The 17,519-nt window shown below is 45.8% G+C and overlaps 1 protein-coding gene across 2 annotated transcripts in view; it reads right to left on the reverse strand.

Annotated features, from left to right (window-relative positions):
• Nucleotides 1-490: 490 nt before the first annotated feature.
• Nucleotides 491-17,519, reverse strand: part of TSPAN32 (tetraspanin 32) — a 67,453-nt gene continuing 50,424 nt past the window's right edge. Inside the window, exons 8-9 of one of the 2 annotated variants that reach the window (XM_069738552.1) lie at nt 4,716-4,872; nt 491-590 (exon numbers count right to left, since the gene is read on the reverse strand). In XM_069738552.1, coding sequence (XP_069594653.1) covers nt 4,720-4,872 — 153 coding nt within the window. In that variant the 3' untranslated portion in view covers nt 491-590; nt 4,716-4,719. Of the gene's footprint in view, nt 591-2,471; nt 4,873-17,519 lie in introns of those variants that run through there. The other variant, XM_069738551.1, reaches the window with a different exon arrangement.

Genomic DNA, 17,519 nt, shown 5'->3' on the forward strand with positions numbered 1-17,519 from the left:
GTCCGCACAGCTCCCCTTTACACAGTATGATGTCCCCACAGCTCCCCTTTACACAGTATGATGTCCCCACAGCTCCCCTTTACACAGTATGATGTCCCCACATCTCCCCTATACACAGTATGATGTCTCCACAGCTCCCCTATACACAGTATGATGTCCCCACAGCTCTCCAGTACACTGTTTGATGTCTCACATTCTCCTATTTACACAGTATATGCAGCGCCCCAGAGTCCTGGTTCGTTGCAGTAATGTTATTCTTCTACCAGGGGGGGTGATGTTACGTCTAAAGGCAATGAAGGAGATCTTCTGTTCAGGTATCACAGCCACACACACACTCCACACGCCAGTCCACCAGGGGGAGCTAAGGGTTCTATCTATTAGGCCACTCCTCACATTAGGGTAAAACGGGGGGGTTGGTGAGGAAGTCAGTCAGTATCAGAACGGGAAGTCTGAGGAGAGTTCCTGGCTGGGGACCGACGAGGAAAGGTCTCCCGGTCGAGCTTGCTGGGGTGATCTCCAGTCAGATCCACATTGAAGTCTGAGGAGGAAGAAGGACACGGAGCTGCGCCTGCAACCCATGCGGCAGCATCCTAAGAAAGGACAAGAAAGGAATTGTGCTGTAGTGAGTGAGAAATGAAGTCATAGCAACAGGAGTGAAACATCAGTGGGAGACCAGCTAGAAGCAGGCTGCCTCCAGCTGAAGCGCAGATTCGGTGACCAGAATACCGAGGGAATAAAGAGCTCTATGCCGTTACTTCAGAGACTGGCAGGACAGTTAATTCCAAGTTGGCTGTCCGACATTTATACCTAAGAAGACACAGTGGCAACTTGTGGGGGTCGGGGCGTCTCTAGGGTCCCTATAAACAAGCCTCAGGCCATTAGTCATACGGGTTTTGTCCTATCCGTACCATCTGGGGGACAGAGAGGAGTAACAACAGTGAGGACCTTATGGTAGCTTATGCAAGTAGGGACCTACTACATTACTGTGCGCAAGGGGAAGGCTATTGAATTCCTCCTGGACAAAGGGGACTCTGGATTTTCCTTCAGACCGGCAGGACTCTGCCTACCCTGTGGTCCCTATCCTGGACTGTGGATGCTGAAGCCTTCAGTAAAAGGTAAAGAGACTGCACCCCTGTGTCCTCGTTATTCACTGCGCCTTGCACCATCCATCATCTACACTCTGGGAAGCCCTGGGGACATACTTCACCTGTGGGAAGGCATACCATCTAGCTGCCATAACATCACCCCAGCGGACCCCTAAGCAGCGTCGGTCACCCTGACCGAATACCACAGGTGGCGTCACGAACATTATCCCTTTAAAGACCTTCCCCCCATTTCATCAACGGACCTCCCGAGGGCCACGGACCGGGTCAGCCGCTGTGACATCCCCATTGACTACAGAAGGGCCCGGTACCGAGTACCCCACAGCCCTTGGGGGCAATCCATATAACTCACATGTTTCCCTCTAAATAGTATAATGCCCACACCGCTCTATATAAACAGCATAACGGGCCCACAGCGCCCCTATACATAATATTATGCCCCCACAGCTCCCCTATACACAGTATGATGTCCCCACAGCTCTCCAATACACAGTATGATGGGCCCACTGCTCCCCCATACACAGTATTATGTCCTCAAAACTCCCCTAGGCATAGTATGATGTCACCACAACTCCTCGCTACACAATTTGGGATCCCCACAGCTCCCCTCTACACAGTATGATGTTCCCACAGCTCTCTTATACACATTGCAATGCCATGCACACTGTATGATAGCCCACAGTAGACCCCACACTGTATCATGCCCCTACGCTGTAAAATGGCTCCACGTTAGTCCCCACTGTATCATGGCCCTCACTGTAGTCCCCAAACTGAATGATGGCCTTTATAGTAGCTCCCCAACCCTGTATCATGGCCGTCTAGCAGCTCCCATGCTGTTTGATGCTTAGTGGCCTACTTTCATTCTACGCTGGAGTACGATGTAAATGGATTTGCTGCCTCTTCTGAGTGATCTGCACCTCTGTGCCCTACTCCAAAAATTCTCCATTAGTCAGAGATTGCAGTAGCATTTCTGGCATTAAAAAAATGCCAGCATTTTTTATTAATTTGACAAGTGGGAGTGGCTACACCCCATCCTGCCTCTGCCCCGGTCCACCTATTTTGGTGGAGTTGATTCAAACTGGTGTGAAAACGATAAAATGTACAACATTTTGGAGCTAGCTTGGCTATTGCACTGAACCTGAGCATATCCTTTCATCATACGGTGACATACAGAGAAAGGAAGAAGCGCTCTGCCGGTGTAAAAATATATACAAGATTGGATTATAGATGACATGTGCCGATGAGCCTGACGATAGGCTGTGGCGGTCATTCAATAAGGGGGCCTTACATACAGAGCTTGACAACATCTGAGTACCCCATAATTCATAGATCAGTTATTATTAATACCAAATGAAGCAGAGTGCCATCTTAAAAAAAGATTGATTTATTTAGAAAGAGAATTTTCTCAACCTTCCACAAATTTGCAAATTGAAACGTGTCTTGTTACTCGATATCTAGATTTATTTAAATCTGTTTCTTGGCCAGTCCCTTTGAAAAGACATCTATTAGCGGAAAATGACTGTTCAAACCAAGCACAGGTGGTCGGTGCCCTCTGGTTCATTTTCCCTTCCCACTTACTCTATAGTGACAGGGTCTGTTCCGCAGGATTGGCGCATAGCAAATGTGGTGCCAATATTCAAAAAGGGCTCTAAAAGTGAACCTGGAAATTATAGGCCAGTAAGTCTAACCTCTATTGTTGGTAAAATATTTGAAGGGTTTCTGAGGGATGTTATTCTGGATTATCTCAATGAGAATAACTGTTTAACTCCATATCAGCATGGGTTTATGAGAAATCGCTCCTGTCAAACCAATCTAATCAGTTTTTATGAAGAGGTAAGCTATAGGCTGGACCACGGTGAGTCATTGGACATGGTATATCTCGATTTTTCCAAAGCATTTGATACCGTGCCGCACAAGAGGTTGGTACACAAAATGAGAATGCTTGGTCTGGGGGAACATGTGTGTAAATGGGTTAGTAACTGGCTTAGTGATAGAAAGCAGAGGGTGGTTATAAATGGTATAGTCTCTAACTGGGTCGCTGTGACCAGTGGGGTACCGCAGGGGTCAGTATTGGGACCTGTTCTCTTCAACATATTCATTAATGATCTGGTAGAAGGTTTACACAGTAAAATATCGATATTTGCAGATGATACAAAACTATGTAAAGCAGTTAATACAAGAGAAGATAGTATTCTGCTACAGATGGATCTGGATAAGTTGGAAACTTGGGCTGAAAGGTGGCAGATGAGGTTTAACAATGATAAATGTAAGGTTATACACATGGGAAGAAGGAATCAATATCACCATTACACACTGAATGGGAAACCACTGGGTAAATCTGACAGGGAGAAGGACTTGGGGATCCTAGTTAATGATAAACTTACCTGGAGCAGCCAGTGCCAGGCAGCAGCTGCCAAGGCAAACAGGATCATGGGGTGCATTAAAAGAGGTCTGCATACACATGATGAGAGCATTATACTGCCTCTGTACAAATCCCTAGTTAGACCGCACATGGAGTACTGTGTCCAGTTTTGGGCACCGGTGCTCAGGAAGGATATAATGGAACTAGAGAGAGTACAAAGGAGGGCAACAAAATTAATAAAGGGGATGGGAGAACTACAATACCCAGATAGATTAGCGAAATTAGGATTATTTAGTCTAGAAAAAAGACGACTGAGGGGCGATCTAATAACCATGTATAAGTATATAAGGGGACAATACAAATATCTCGCTGAGGATCTGTTTATACCAAGGAAGGTGATGGGCACAAGGGGGCATTCTTTGCGTCTGGAGGAGAGAAGGTTTTTCCACCAACTTAGAAGAGGATTCTTTACTGTTAGGGCAGTGAGAATCTGGAATTGCTTGCCTGAGGAGGTGGTGATGGCGAACTCAGTCGAGGGGTTCAAGAGAGGCCTGGATATCTTCCTGGAGCAGAACAATATTGTATCATACAATTATTAGGTTCTGTAGAAGGACGTAGATCTGGGGATTTATTATGATGGAATATAGGCTGAACTGGATGGACAAATGTCTTTTTTCGGCCTTACTAACTATGTTACTATGTTACTTGCTTTCGATCTATATTCACCCTCTTCTGGTTCATGTAAAGACGGCTGTCAATCAAGGCAGAGGAAGGCGAAGAGAGATGAGGCCATGTATGTGGGAAGGTGCAGTCTTCTTTTTAGCCATCAAATGCCTTTGCTTGGTTTGAACAGTCATTTTCTGCTGACGACTCCGTTCTTCACCATTAGTATGTGACCCTTGTTCCCTCTAAACTGGGTTATCTGTAAACCAGTGGTGTAGCTATGTATTAGGTGGCCCCATGCCCACTTACAATTTGGGGCCTACCCAGTGCGACATGTACTGCCGGCTCACTGGGCAAATTGGAGTACCGGCCGGATTGGCGTGACGTAACGTGGCCATATGGTTGCAAAAAAAATGTGCTCAATTGATGATGATTATGCTACTGGTACACACAGCATCGCCTACAGATACAATGAAGAAATCCACTTTGTTACGTCTTCCACAATGACATTTCCACCATGCTAAATGTATATTATGGCTGTGGCTGATGACCCCTAAATTTGGTCTCACAAGTCAGCGTTCTTTTACATGGTCATTGTGCGGACTGGTAGGGCATCAGCTGTATCAGGGGGGTGGCTGGTGTTGATTGTAAGCCTCCATTTAAGTTATATTCTCCTCTTCTCTCCCAAATGTTTCCTCTTGGTAGGGAGAAGTAAAGAAAAGATGACAGCACCATGCCGTAAATCTATGGAGACACAAAACGAAGAGAATAGATTATCGAAAGAGTCTGACAGTAGACATGGCTGGTCCTGCTCTCAGTAGATAGAGCGCTATCCCATGTAGGCAATGCTCTGTGAGTAACGGCCTAATCTCCAGGCAGATGCATTGTAGCCAATCAGAGATTTGTGTAGCTTCTGCTGACGTATTGAGCTCACAGAGTGTAGCAATATGTTATATGTTCATGTGGCCTCTAGGGGTCTCACTACTTTTATGTGTGTTCTATATTCTTTGTTTGGAACTTGTTGGATGTTGTTGTACTCGGAATTCATATAATGGAGGTTGAGACATGATGTGAATAAAGAGCCTGGAGATACTCACAGAGTGTGATTTATGACAGGATTCATCAAACAGAACATGGTGGCAGCCGGGCACAGAACCTGCAAATTCTTAGGGCTTATATGAGGCTGGAACTGCACAGATCACTGCAACTGTAAGTACAGATTCCCTGACAGTACAGAAAAACGGAGACTGGTCTGAAGCCCCCTCAGAGACTGGATGTCACTTCATGTAATCTGTCCCAGACGTGGAGACATTGGAAGGAAGAGTTTACACTGTATGTAGATCTGACTGTGGGCCCCACTGATGACAAACGGAAAGTAAGGGTATGTTCACACGTTCAGGATTTCCATCCTTTTTTTTTCAGGACTGTTTTTTTAAAAAACTGCAGCTCTTGGCAGAAAACGCAGGTCCTTTTTTTTGTCCTTTTTTGTCCTTTTATGATGCGTTTTTTGATGCGTTTTTTGATCCTTTTTTTTATGCAGTTTTCTAACCCTAACCCTAACCCTAACCCTACCCCTAACCCTACCCCTAACCCTAACCCTACCCCTACCCCTATTCTAACCTTAGTGAAAAAAAAAAAAAAAATTCTTAATTTTTTTATTGTCCCTACCAATGGGGGTGACAAAGTGGGGGGGGGTGTCATTTACTATTTTTTTATTTTGATCACTGAGATAGGTTATATCTCAGTGATCAAAATGCACTTTGGAGCGAATCTGCCGGCCGGCAGATTCGGCGGGCGCACTGCGCATGCGCCCGCCATTTTGCAAGATGGCGGCGCCCAGGGAGAAGACGGCCGGACGGACACCGGGACGCCGGGTAAGTATAAGGGGGGGAGATTAGGGCACGGGGGGGGCATCGGAGCACTGGGGGGGGGCATCGGAGCACGGGGGGGGGGCATCGGAGCACGGGGGGCGGGATCGGAGCACGGGTGGGCAGCCACACTCCGCCTACGCACTTCCGCCCGCTCCCCCGCACTTCCTGCTGCAGCGGTTCTGCACATCAAATCGCAGTAAAACCCGCAGATATATTTTTGATCTGCGGGTTTTACTGCGGTTTTGACCTCACAATGGAGGTCTATGGGTGCAGAACCGCTGCGGTTCAGGAAAAAGAAGTGACATGCTCCTTCTTTTTTGCCGCAGCTATTCTGCGCGGCTTTTTAAACGAAATTCCGGATCATGTGCACAGCAGTGACTGTTTTCCATAGGGTTACATTGTTATGTACCCTGCATGGAAAACAGCTGCGGAACCGCAGCGGCAAAACCGCTGCGGTTCCGCAGTAAAAAACGCACTGTGTGAACATGGCCTAAAGCTGTTTTATTACCTAATTGGGGAAAATGGCAGAGAATTAGCCCACACCTTGCTCCCAGACACAGACAACCTCCTCCTAGCAGACATTGTGCAGGCATTTGATAAACACTGTGACCCAAAGAAGAATGAGACAGTGGAAAGATATAAGTTTTTCACAAGACATCAGGAGGATGGTGAAAATGTGGACAGATATCTGACAGAGCTGAGGAGACTTGCAGAAACATGTGGCTTTGGAGAGATCAGGGACAGTCTAATCAAGGACAGAATGGTGTGTGGCATAAAGGACAGTCATCTCAAAGAAAGATTACTGAGAGAGGAAGGCATGACTTTAGAGAAATATATGCAAATCTGCAGGGCTGCTGAGCTCACAAAGCACAGCCTGAAGATGATGGCAGGCACCAGTGAGAATGATGATGACAAGGTACATGCAGTATCTATGAAAGGAAAGACAGGACCAGACTACCCTATAAACACTGTCCACTGCAAGTATTGTGGGAAAAGACATGAGAGAGACAAAACCAAGTGTCCAGCATATGGGGAAACCTGCAGGTCATGTGGCAAGAAGAATCATTCCTCTGCTGTCTGCAGGTAAGGAAGAGGCAAACAGTACAGACAGCTCCACACTGTGACACCAGACACTGACAGTGCAGAGGACATTACATGGCTACAAGTGCAGTCTACAACAGAGAAAGTCAATGTAGTCGGGCAGTCAATAGTGAAGGATGCCAAGCAGCTTTATGCAACATTCTTGTTGGATGAGAAGCCCATTAGATTTCAGCTGGATTGTGGAGCAAGCTGCAATGTAATTTCATTTGATCTGCTAAACAAACAGGTTTCTATTGAGCCAACTGACAAGGTACTGGTGATGTACAACAAAAGTGTTCTGAAACCAATGGGGACATGTAAGCTAAAAATACGAAACCCATGTAACAGAAAGAGTTATAGAGTTGAATTTACCGTGTTACGGGGTGGTAACCATGTACCATTACTGGGAGTAAAAGCAGTTCAGGCAATGGACTTAATAAAAGTACAGTCTCAGAACATTATGTCTGTTGAAGTTGCCCAGGATATACAAAATCCAAAACTAAATGCAGAGCACAACTTGGACATGCAGAAAATAAAAGCAGAGTATGCTGATGTATTTGAAGGTGATGGATGCTTTGAAGGTAAATATAGGCTAGAAATTGACAACACAGTGCAGCCCACCAGATTACCTACAAGAAGAGTGCCTGTAGCTTTAATGCAACCGCTGAAAGTAGAACTGCAAGATCTACAGAGAAGAGGCACGATAGCACCAGTCCATAAGAGCACAGATTGGATCAGCAGTTTGGTCATAGTGCAGAAACCATCGGGCAAGTTAAGAATATGTATTGATCCTAAGCCACTCAACAAGGCGCTGAAACGAAATCATTACCCAATGCCAACATTAGATGATGTTCTACCAGATTTATCAAAGGCTAAAATATTTTCTGTATGTGATGTAAAAAATGGATTCTGGCATGTGGCCCTGACTGAAGATTCAAGTTTATTGACAACATTTTCTTCACCATTTGGACGCTTTAAATGGCTGAAAATGCCCATGGGACTAAAACCTGCTCCAGAGATATTCCAGCAGAAATTGATGCAGGCTTTGGAAGGACTTACTGGAGTGAAGACAATAGCGGATGATATCCTAGTAGTGGGAGAAGGTGAAAATATGGAATCTGCAATCAAGGATCACGATCAGAAGATGATACAATTTTTGGACAGATGCAGAGAAAAAAACATAAAGCTGAATTTGGACAAATTCAAATTGAAAATGACAGAAGTGGCCTATATTGGTCATCGACTGACTTCAACTGGGGTCAAAGTGGATCCTGAAAAGGTGAGAGCAATACAAGATTTGCCTACCCCTACTGATGTTTCTGGAGTACAACGATTTTTGGGCATGGTGAATTATCTCTCAAAATTTTGCAGACATCTGTCAGACATGTGTGAGCCACTGAGACAGCTAACCCACAAAGATGTGTGCTGGGAATGGACAGAAAGCCAGGAGACTGCTTTCCGAGCAGTAAAGAATGCCATTGCAGATACAGCAACCCTAAAGTATTTCGATCCAGATCGAGAAGTGGTGGTACAATGTGATGCTTCGGAAAAAGGCCTTGGAGCCACATTAATGCAGAACAAACAGCCAATTACATTTGCAAGCAGAGCCCTTACAACAACAGAGCAGGGATATGCGCAGATTGAGAAGGAACTACTGGCTGTGGTATTTGGGATGGAGAAGTTTCACCAGTACACCTACGGTCGACGGGTAACAGTGCAGTCGGATCACAAACCATTGGAGAGCATTACAAAGAAACCATTACTAAATGCCCCAAAGAGACTACAGCGCATGCTGTTGCGACTTCAGGAATATGATGTTGACATCGGGTACTGTCCAGGAAGAGACTTACTGATTGCAGATACGCTAAGCAGAGCTTACCTTCCTATCACAAATGATGAGGAGGAAGACATTGAAACCATCAATATGTGTAACTACTTTGCAGTGTCAAAAGAAAAGGTCAAGCAAATCCAGACTTTTACAGAGAAGGATAAAAGTCTCCAGAGTTTAAAGACTGTCATCTTGCAGGGCTGGCCAAAATACAAGCAGCATGCTCCGAGGGAAGTCTCACCATTTTTCCACATACGAGATGAATTGTCAGTGCAGCAAGGAATCATCTTTAAAGGAGACAGGGCTGTTATACCTGAAGTTCTCAAAAGAGGCATATTGAAGACATTGCACTCTTCTCACTTAGGCATGGAAGGATGCCTACGTCGTGCACGAGAATCAGTTTATTGGCCAGGAATGAATGACCACATAAAAAATTACATAGCACAATGTGAAATATGTGCATCCTGCAATGATAAGCAACCAAAGGAGACATTGCAACCTCATGAAATTCCACATAGGCCTTGGTCAAAAATAGGAACAGACTTGTTCACATGGAATGACAAAGAATACCTGATTACAGTGGACTATTTCTCTAACTTCTGGGAGGTTGATTTGGTGCAGGACACAAGGGCGAGAACAGTGATTAAAAAACTCAAGGCCCATTTTGCCAGGTATGGCATTCCAGATATCGTTTTCTCTGACAATGCGGCACAGTTTACGTCGGAAGAATTCAAAACTTTCAGTAAGAAATGGGAATTTGAACACCAGACGTCTTCTCCAAGATATCCTCAGAGTAATGGGAAAGCAGAGTCAGCAGTAAAAACGGCCAAAAGACTCATGCAGAAAGCAAACCAGGCGGGTGCTGATGTATATCTGTCTATACTGGATCATAGAAACACACCCACCCAAGGCCTAGACAGCAGTCCGGCACAGAGGCTCATGAGTAGGCGTACAAAGACACTAGTACCAACTGCGTGTCCTCTGTTAGAGCCAAAGCTGCTGGGAAACATCGAAGCTAAATTACAGAAGAATCAAGCTAGGCAAGCTTTCTATTACAATAAATCTGCAAAGGATCTGCCTGAGCTCCAGAGAAATGACAACATTCGGCTGCAGCCAAGCACCACATTTGACAAACACTGGCAAAAGGCAAAGGTTGTCCAGAAACTGGGACCTCGGTCTTACGAAATTCTAACAGACGACGGAAGAAGACTAAGGAGGAATCGAAGATATTTGAGGAAAACGCAAGAAAGAGATGATTCATGGCCTTTTGAACAGTATCCAGACACCCAAGACAACGAGGCAGCAAGTACAAGTCAGGCACCAACAGTGACAGCTGACCATCAGGGTGAGGACTCTGGCCAGAGACAGACAATATCAGAAGAACTACCAGATGTACCAGATGTAGAAAGTGACACATCTTATATTACCAGAGCTGGCAGAATTAGCAAAAAGCCGGCGCACCTCAAAGATTATATCTAACTGGACGTACTAGGTTAATTTCTAACTTTGTCATAGTATACATTAGTTTAGTATCTTTTATTGTTCCTCTAGTTAAAAGAGAAAGGATGTAGCAATATGTTATATGTTCATGTGGCCTCTAGGGGTCTCACTACTTTTATGTGTGTTCTATATTCTTTGTTTGGAACTTGTTGGATGTTGTTGTACTCAGAATTCATGTAATGGAGGTTGAGACATGATGTGAATAAAGAGCCTGGAGATACTCACAGAGTGTGATTTATGACAGGATTCATCAAACAGAACACAGAGCATTGCTTGCTACTTAAGAGCAGGACTAGAGGCTTCCATGTACCGTGGATAGCTGTCAACCAATGGATCAATGGAGGTCTTTTTTACTTGGAAAATGTCATTGAGTGCTTGACAAGGTTACCATTTTTCTCACATGCACTCTATTATCCTTTCAACCGCAATTCAGTGTCCACTCTCATCTTGAGAGTTCAACGTTTTTTTTCATCAGGTGAACTGAACATATCTTTCTTTTGCGAACGGATACATAAAAAAAAAAAGAATTATATTAACTCCTGGACTAATTGTTCATTCTCAAAAATTCTCACTTCAGGGATGACAGATTTTCCCATTACTGAGATAACAGAGGACAATTGGTGCTCATAAGATTCTACGTAGAGGGGAGGTGCTAAAGGTGGAGGAGGAGCTTTACCTCTAGCTCCTCCCTCCTCCCCTCTACATACATACATAAAGGTTTACCAGTAGTTAGTATCATTTCCTATTTCAGTAAAGTAAAAAATCTGTCTTCACTGAATACATATTTTACCCATGAAGTGAGAGTTTTGAGAATGACTGATCAGTCCTGGGGGGAGAAAGAAGCCGATTTCTATGATAAGATTTATTACAACGTTCCTTATTTTTACGTGTACTATTAAAATTAAAACGACAATTACGCTTTAAATATTTCACATCTGGACTCAGCATTGTGGCAAAAATAAAAATAAATGCAGGAAAAAAATCCCCAAGAACAAAAATGTCATGTAAAAAAAATTGCATTTTTCCCCAAAAAATATTGTCTGTGAAACCACAACAGAAAAACCCTTTTAATTAGATTTTGCACTCAGACTGCACACTTATGGCATGCAAACGAAATACTGCACAGTTAGTCAGTGGAATACTCCTTTAACAGAAAGAAGAATCACTTTCTTCTTTAGCGGACATGTGGAGGAACAGCTGAATGCAGAGCGCAGCTCCTGAGTCTGGACAGAGTTTACTCTTGTTGCATGAGAACGTTTTTCTTGAAGCGCCATTTGTTTCTCTCATTTCTTCCCTTTTTTGACCCCTCTTCTGTAAACAAAGAACATGTCAAACTTTTGCCTGGAAGTTCTCGTAGAACTCTCTCCTATTTGGGAATATAATGTACAGGGAATGAGCAATGAGTTACTTCGGAATCTAGTTTTTTCTTGTTCCCGGAAGATGTAAACACAATTAAACTTCAAGTACACAGAGTGAGGTTGACGTGAGGATACCATTAACCAGTGAGGTCGTACAATCTGTTACAAAGGCTTTAAATGGGTTTTCCACTACTTTGAGTTGATGGTCTAACCTTAGGATAAGCCATCAATGTTAGATCGGTGGCGGTGCTGGGGGTCAGATTGTTATCAGCTCTGGTGGCTGCCGAAAGTGAAGAGTGTATGGTAGAGATGAGCGGATCTTTTGAAATATTAATTTGCAGATGTTGCTACATTTGATTTCTGGTTAATACATTTTATGTGAATTTCAGTACTGGAAAGCTTGTAAATGTTTGGAAAATACACATGTGTGAGAGGAGAAAGAAAGAGACCTCAAGAGCTTACACTTTACAGGGGAGAAAGAGAGGACACCGCTGACCGTAAGCGCTTACACTCTACAGGAGAGAGAGAGGACCCCACTGACCATAAGAGCTTACATTCTACAGGAGAGAGAGGACCCCACTGACCATAAGAGCTTACACTCTACAGGAGAGAGACGACCCCACTGACCATAAGAGCTTACACTCTACAGGAGAGAGAGGACCCCACTGACCATAAGAGCTTACACTCTACAGGAGAGAGAGGATCCCGCTGACCATAAGAGCTTACACTCTACAGGAGAGAGAAGACCCCACTGACCATAAAAGCTTACACTCTACAGGAGAGAGAGGACCCCACTGACCATAAGAGCTTACACTCTACAGGAAAGAGAGGACCCCACTGACCATAAGAGCTTACACTCTACAGGAGAGAGAGGACCCCACTGACCATAAGAGCTTACACTCTACAGGAGAGAGAGGATCCCGCTGACCATAAGAGCTTACACTCTACAGGAGAGAGAGGACCCCGCTGACCATAAGAGCTTACACTCTACAGGAGACAGAGAGGATCCTGCTGACCATAAGAGCTTACACTCTACAGGAGAGAGGACCCCACTGACCATAAGAGCTTACACTCTACAGGAGAGAGAGGACCCCACTGACCATAAGAGCTTACACTCTACAGGAGACAGAGAGGATCCTGCTGACCATAAGAGCTTACACTCTACAGGAGAGAGGACCCCACTGACCATAAGAGCTTACACTCTACAGGAGAGAGAGGACCCCACTGACCATAAGAGCTTACACTCTACAGGAGACAGAGAGGATCCTGCTGACCATAAGAGCTTACACTCTACAGGAGAGAGGACCTCACTGACCATAAGAGCTTACACTCTACAGGAGAGAGAGGACCCCGCTGACCATAAGAGCTTACACTCTACAGGAGAGAGAGGACCCCACTGACCATAAGAGCTTACACTCTACAGGAGAGAGAGGAACCCCGCTGACCATAAGAGCTTACACTCTACAGGAGAGAGAGGACCCCACTGACCATAAGAGCTTACAGTCTACAGGAGAGAGAGGACCCCACTGACCATAAGAGCTTACACTCTACAGGAGAGAGAGAGGACCCCACTGACTGTAAGCGCTTACACTCTACAGGAGAGAGAGAGAGAGAGGACCCCACTGACCATAAGACCTTACACTCTACAGGAGAGAGGACCCCACTGACCATAAGACCTTACACTCTACAGGAGAGAGAGGACCCCGCTGACCATAAGAGCTTACACTCTACAGGAGAGAGAGGACCCCGAGGACCATAAGACCTTACACTCTACAGGAGAGAGAGAGGACCCCACTGAGCATAAGAGCTTACACTCTACAGGAGAGAGGACCCCGCTGACCATAAGAGCTTACACTCTACAGGAGAGAGAGAACCCCGCTGACCATAAGAGCTTACACTCTACAGGAGAGAGAGAGGACCCCACTGACCATAAGAGTTTACACTCTACAGGAGAGAGGACACCGCTGACCATAAGAGCTTACACTCTACAGGAGAGAGAGGACCCCGCTGACCATAAGAGCTTACAGTCTACAGGAGAGAGAGGACCCCGCTGACCATAAGAGCTTACACTCTACAGGAGAGAGAGGACCCTACTGACCATAAGACCTTACACTCTACAGGAGAGAGAGAGGACCCCGCTGACCATAAGAGCTTATACTCTACAGGAGAGAGAGGACCCCGCTGACCATAAGAGCTTACAGTCTACAGGAGAGAGAGGACCCCGCTGACCATAAGAGCTTACACTCTACAGGACAGAGAGGACCCCACTGACCATAAGAGCTTACACTCTACAGGAGAGAGAGGACCCCACTGACCATAAGAGCTCACACTCTACAGGAGAGAGAGGACCCCACTGACCATAAGAGCTTACACTCTACAGGAGAGAGAGGACCCCACTGACCATAAGAGCTTACACTCTACAGGAGAGAGAGAGGACCCCACTGACCATAAGAGCTTACACTCTACAGGAGAGAGAGGACCCCACTGACCATAAGAGCTTACACTCTACAGGAGAGAGAGGACCCCACTGACCATAATTGCTTACACTCTACAGGAGAGAGAGAGGACCCCACTGACCATAAGAGCTTACACTGTACAGGAGAGAGAGGACACCGCTGACCATAAGAGCTTACACTCTACAGGAGAGAGAGGACCCCACTGATCATAAGAACTTACACTCTACAGGATAGAGAGGACCCCAATGACCATAAGAGCTCACACTCTACAGGAGAGAGAGGACCCCGCTGACCATAAGAGCTTATATTCTACAGGAGAGAGAGGACCCTGCTGACCATAAGAGCTTACACTCTACAGGAGAGAGAGGACCCCGCTGACCATAAGACCTTACATTCTACAGGAGAGAGAGAGGACTCCGCTGACCATAAGAGCTTATACTCTACAGGAGAGAGAGGACCCCGCTGACCATAAGAGCTTACAGTCTACAGGAGAGAGAGGAGCCCGCTGACCATAAGAGCTTACACTCTACAGGACAGAGAGGACCCCACTGACCATAAGAGCTTACACTCTACAGGAGAGAGAGGACCCCACTGACCATAAGAGCTCACACTCTACAGGAGAGAGAGGACCCCACTGACCATAAGAGCTTACACTCTACAGGAGAGAGAGGACCCCACTGACCATAAGAGCTCTCACTCTACAGGAGAGAGAGGACCCCACTGACCATAAGAGCTTACACTCTACAGGAGAGAGAGGACCCCACTGACCATAAGAGCTTACACTCTACAGGAGAGAGAGGATCCCGCTGACCATAAGAGCTTACACTCTACAGGAGAGAGAAGACCCCACTGACCATAAAAGCTTACACTCTACAGGAGAGAGAGGACCCCACTGACCATAAGAGCTTACACTCTACAGGAAAGAGAGGACCCCACTGACCATAAGAGCTTACACTCTACAGGAGAGAGAGGACCCCACTGACCATAAGAGCTTACACTCTACAGGAGAGAGAGGATCCCGCTGACCATAAGAGCTTACACTCTACAGGAGAGAGAGGACCCTGCTGACCATAAGAGCTTACACTCTACAGGAGACAGAGAGGATCCTGCTGACCATAAGAGCTTACACTCTACAGGAGAGAGGACCCCACTGACCATAAGAGCTTACACTCTACAGGAGAGAGAGGACCCCACTGACCATAAGAGCTTACACTCTACAGGAGACAGAGAGGATCCTGCTGACCATAAGAGCTTACACTCTACAGGAGAGAGGACCTCACTGACCATAAGAGCTTACACTCTACAGGAGAGAGAGGACCCCGCTGACCATAAGAGCTTACACTCTACAGGAGAGAGAGGACCCCACTGACCATAAGAGCTTACACTCTACAGGAGAGAGAGGAACCCCGCTGACCATAAGAGCTTACACTCTACAGGAGAGAGAGGACCCCACTGACCATAAGAGCTTACAGTCTACAGGAGAGAGAGGACCCCACTGACCATAAGAGCTTACACTCTACAGGAGAGAGAGAGGACCCCACTGACTGTAAGCGCTTACACTCTACAGGAGAGAGAGAGAGAGAGGACCCCACTGACCATAAGACCTTACACTCTACAGGAGAGAGGACCCCACTGACCATAAGACCTTACACTCTACAGGAGAGAGAGGACCCCACTGATCATAAGAACTTACACTCTACAGGATAGAGAGGACCCCACTGACCATAAGAGCTCACACTCTACAGGAGAGAGAGGACCCCGCTGACCAGAAGAGCTTATATTCTACAGGAGAGAGAGGACCCTGCTGACCATAAGAGCTTACACTCTACAGGAGAGAGAGAGAGAGGACCCCGCTGACCATAAGAGATACACTCTGCAGGAGAGAGAGAGTGGACTCCACTAACCATAAAAACCTACACTCTACAGGATAGTGAGAGAGAGACAACTCAGCTAACCATAAGAGCTTACACTCTACAGGAGAGAGAGACTGAGAGAGAGGACCCCGCTGACCATAAGAGCTTACGCTCTACAGGAGAGAGAGGACCCTGCTGATCATAAGAGCTTACACTCTACAGGAGAGAGAGGACCCCACTGACCATAAGAACTTACACTCTACAGGAGAGAGAGGACACCGCTGACCATAAGAGCTTACACTCTACAGGAGAGAGAGAGAGAGGACCCCGCTGACCATAAGAGATACACTCTGCAGGAGAGAGAGAGAGGACTCCACTAACCATAAAAACCTACACTCTACAGGATAGTGAGAGAGAGACAACTCAGCTAACCATAAGAGCTTACACTCTACAGGAGAGAGTGCGAGAGAGGCCCTCACTAACCACAAGAACTTACACATTGCAGGAGAGAGATACTGAGAGAGATGATGCCACTGACCATAAGAACTTACACTCTACAGGAGAGAGAGGACTTCGCTAAACATAAGAACTTACACACTACATGTTAGAATCTTTTTCGTTTTGACCATCCAACATCTTGTTGTGGTTTTCTGGCTGCTGGTCTTTTTCCCCTGGTGCTGGGTTGTCTTAGGTCAGGTGATTGTATCACCCTTTACTACCCAGCACCTGCCTCCCAGTCCTTGCTGGACAGCAGTGTTAATCCGCTGGTGTTCTGGCTTGGTGCCTTGTTAGCTTTTTGTGTATTATATTGTGCAGTTCTGGGATCTCTAGTTCTGCCAGTTTAGTTTTTGGTTTTCCATTCGTTTCCGCAGCTTCCTCTATTTTCCTTCTAGGAGGTCACCTGTTTTTGTTCCCAGCCCCTAGATTGTTCAGGGACATCCTTCCCTTCTACCCGTAGTTCTTCATTTGAGTTTAGCCTAGGAAACGTCGGAGGGTCTATTCAGAAGGAATGGGTAGCCCAATCCATCGTAGGGTTTCAGCCTAGTCATAGTTGAGTGTCAGCTTTTCCCCCTTCTAACCTAGTCCTTAGTTGCAGATCCGTAACACTACAGATGAGAGAGATGGGACCCTACTGACCATAAAAAGCTTAGACTGGTTTCAGGCAATTTTTTATTTTTTTTTGCAAACCACAAATTGAATCTCAAAATGTTCTAATTTACATGAAACTACTAATTTCAGGAAAATCGGTGCATGTTCGATACGCTCATCCCAAATGTACATAGCTGAATAGCACACTTATGTACACTGGGTATTGCTGAAAATCTTGATACTCTGTCTGAACAGGAAGAAACATTCCTTTCTGTTCACATAAAATGCCAAGGCTGCAGTCAACATAAGAGGGTTCAAACAAATCCGTGGGGGTGGGGGTTATGGAATGCTTGCAG

This window comes from Ranitomeya imitator, chromosome 9, assembly GCF_032444005.1.
Source record: "Ranitomeya imitator isolate aRanImi1 chromosome 9, aRanImi1.pri, whole genome shotgun sequence".
Lineage (NCBI taxonomy): Eukaryota > Metazoa > Chordata > Amphibia > Anura > Dendrobatidae > Ranitomeya > Ranitomeya imitator.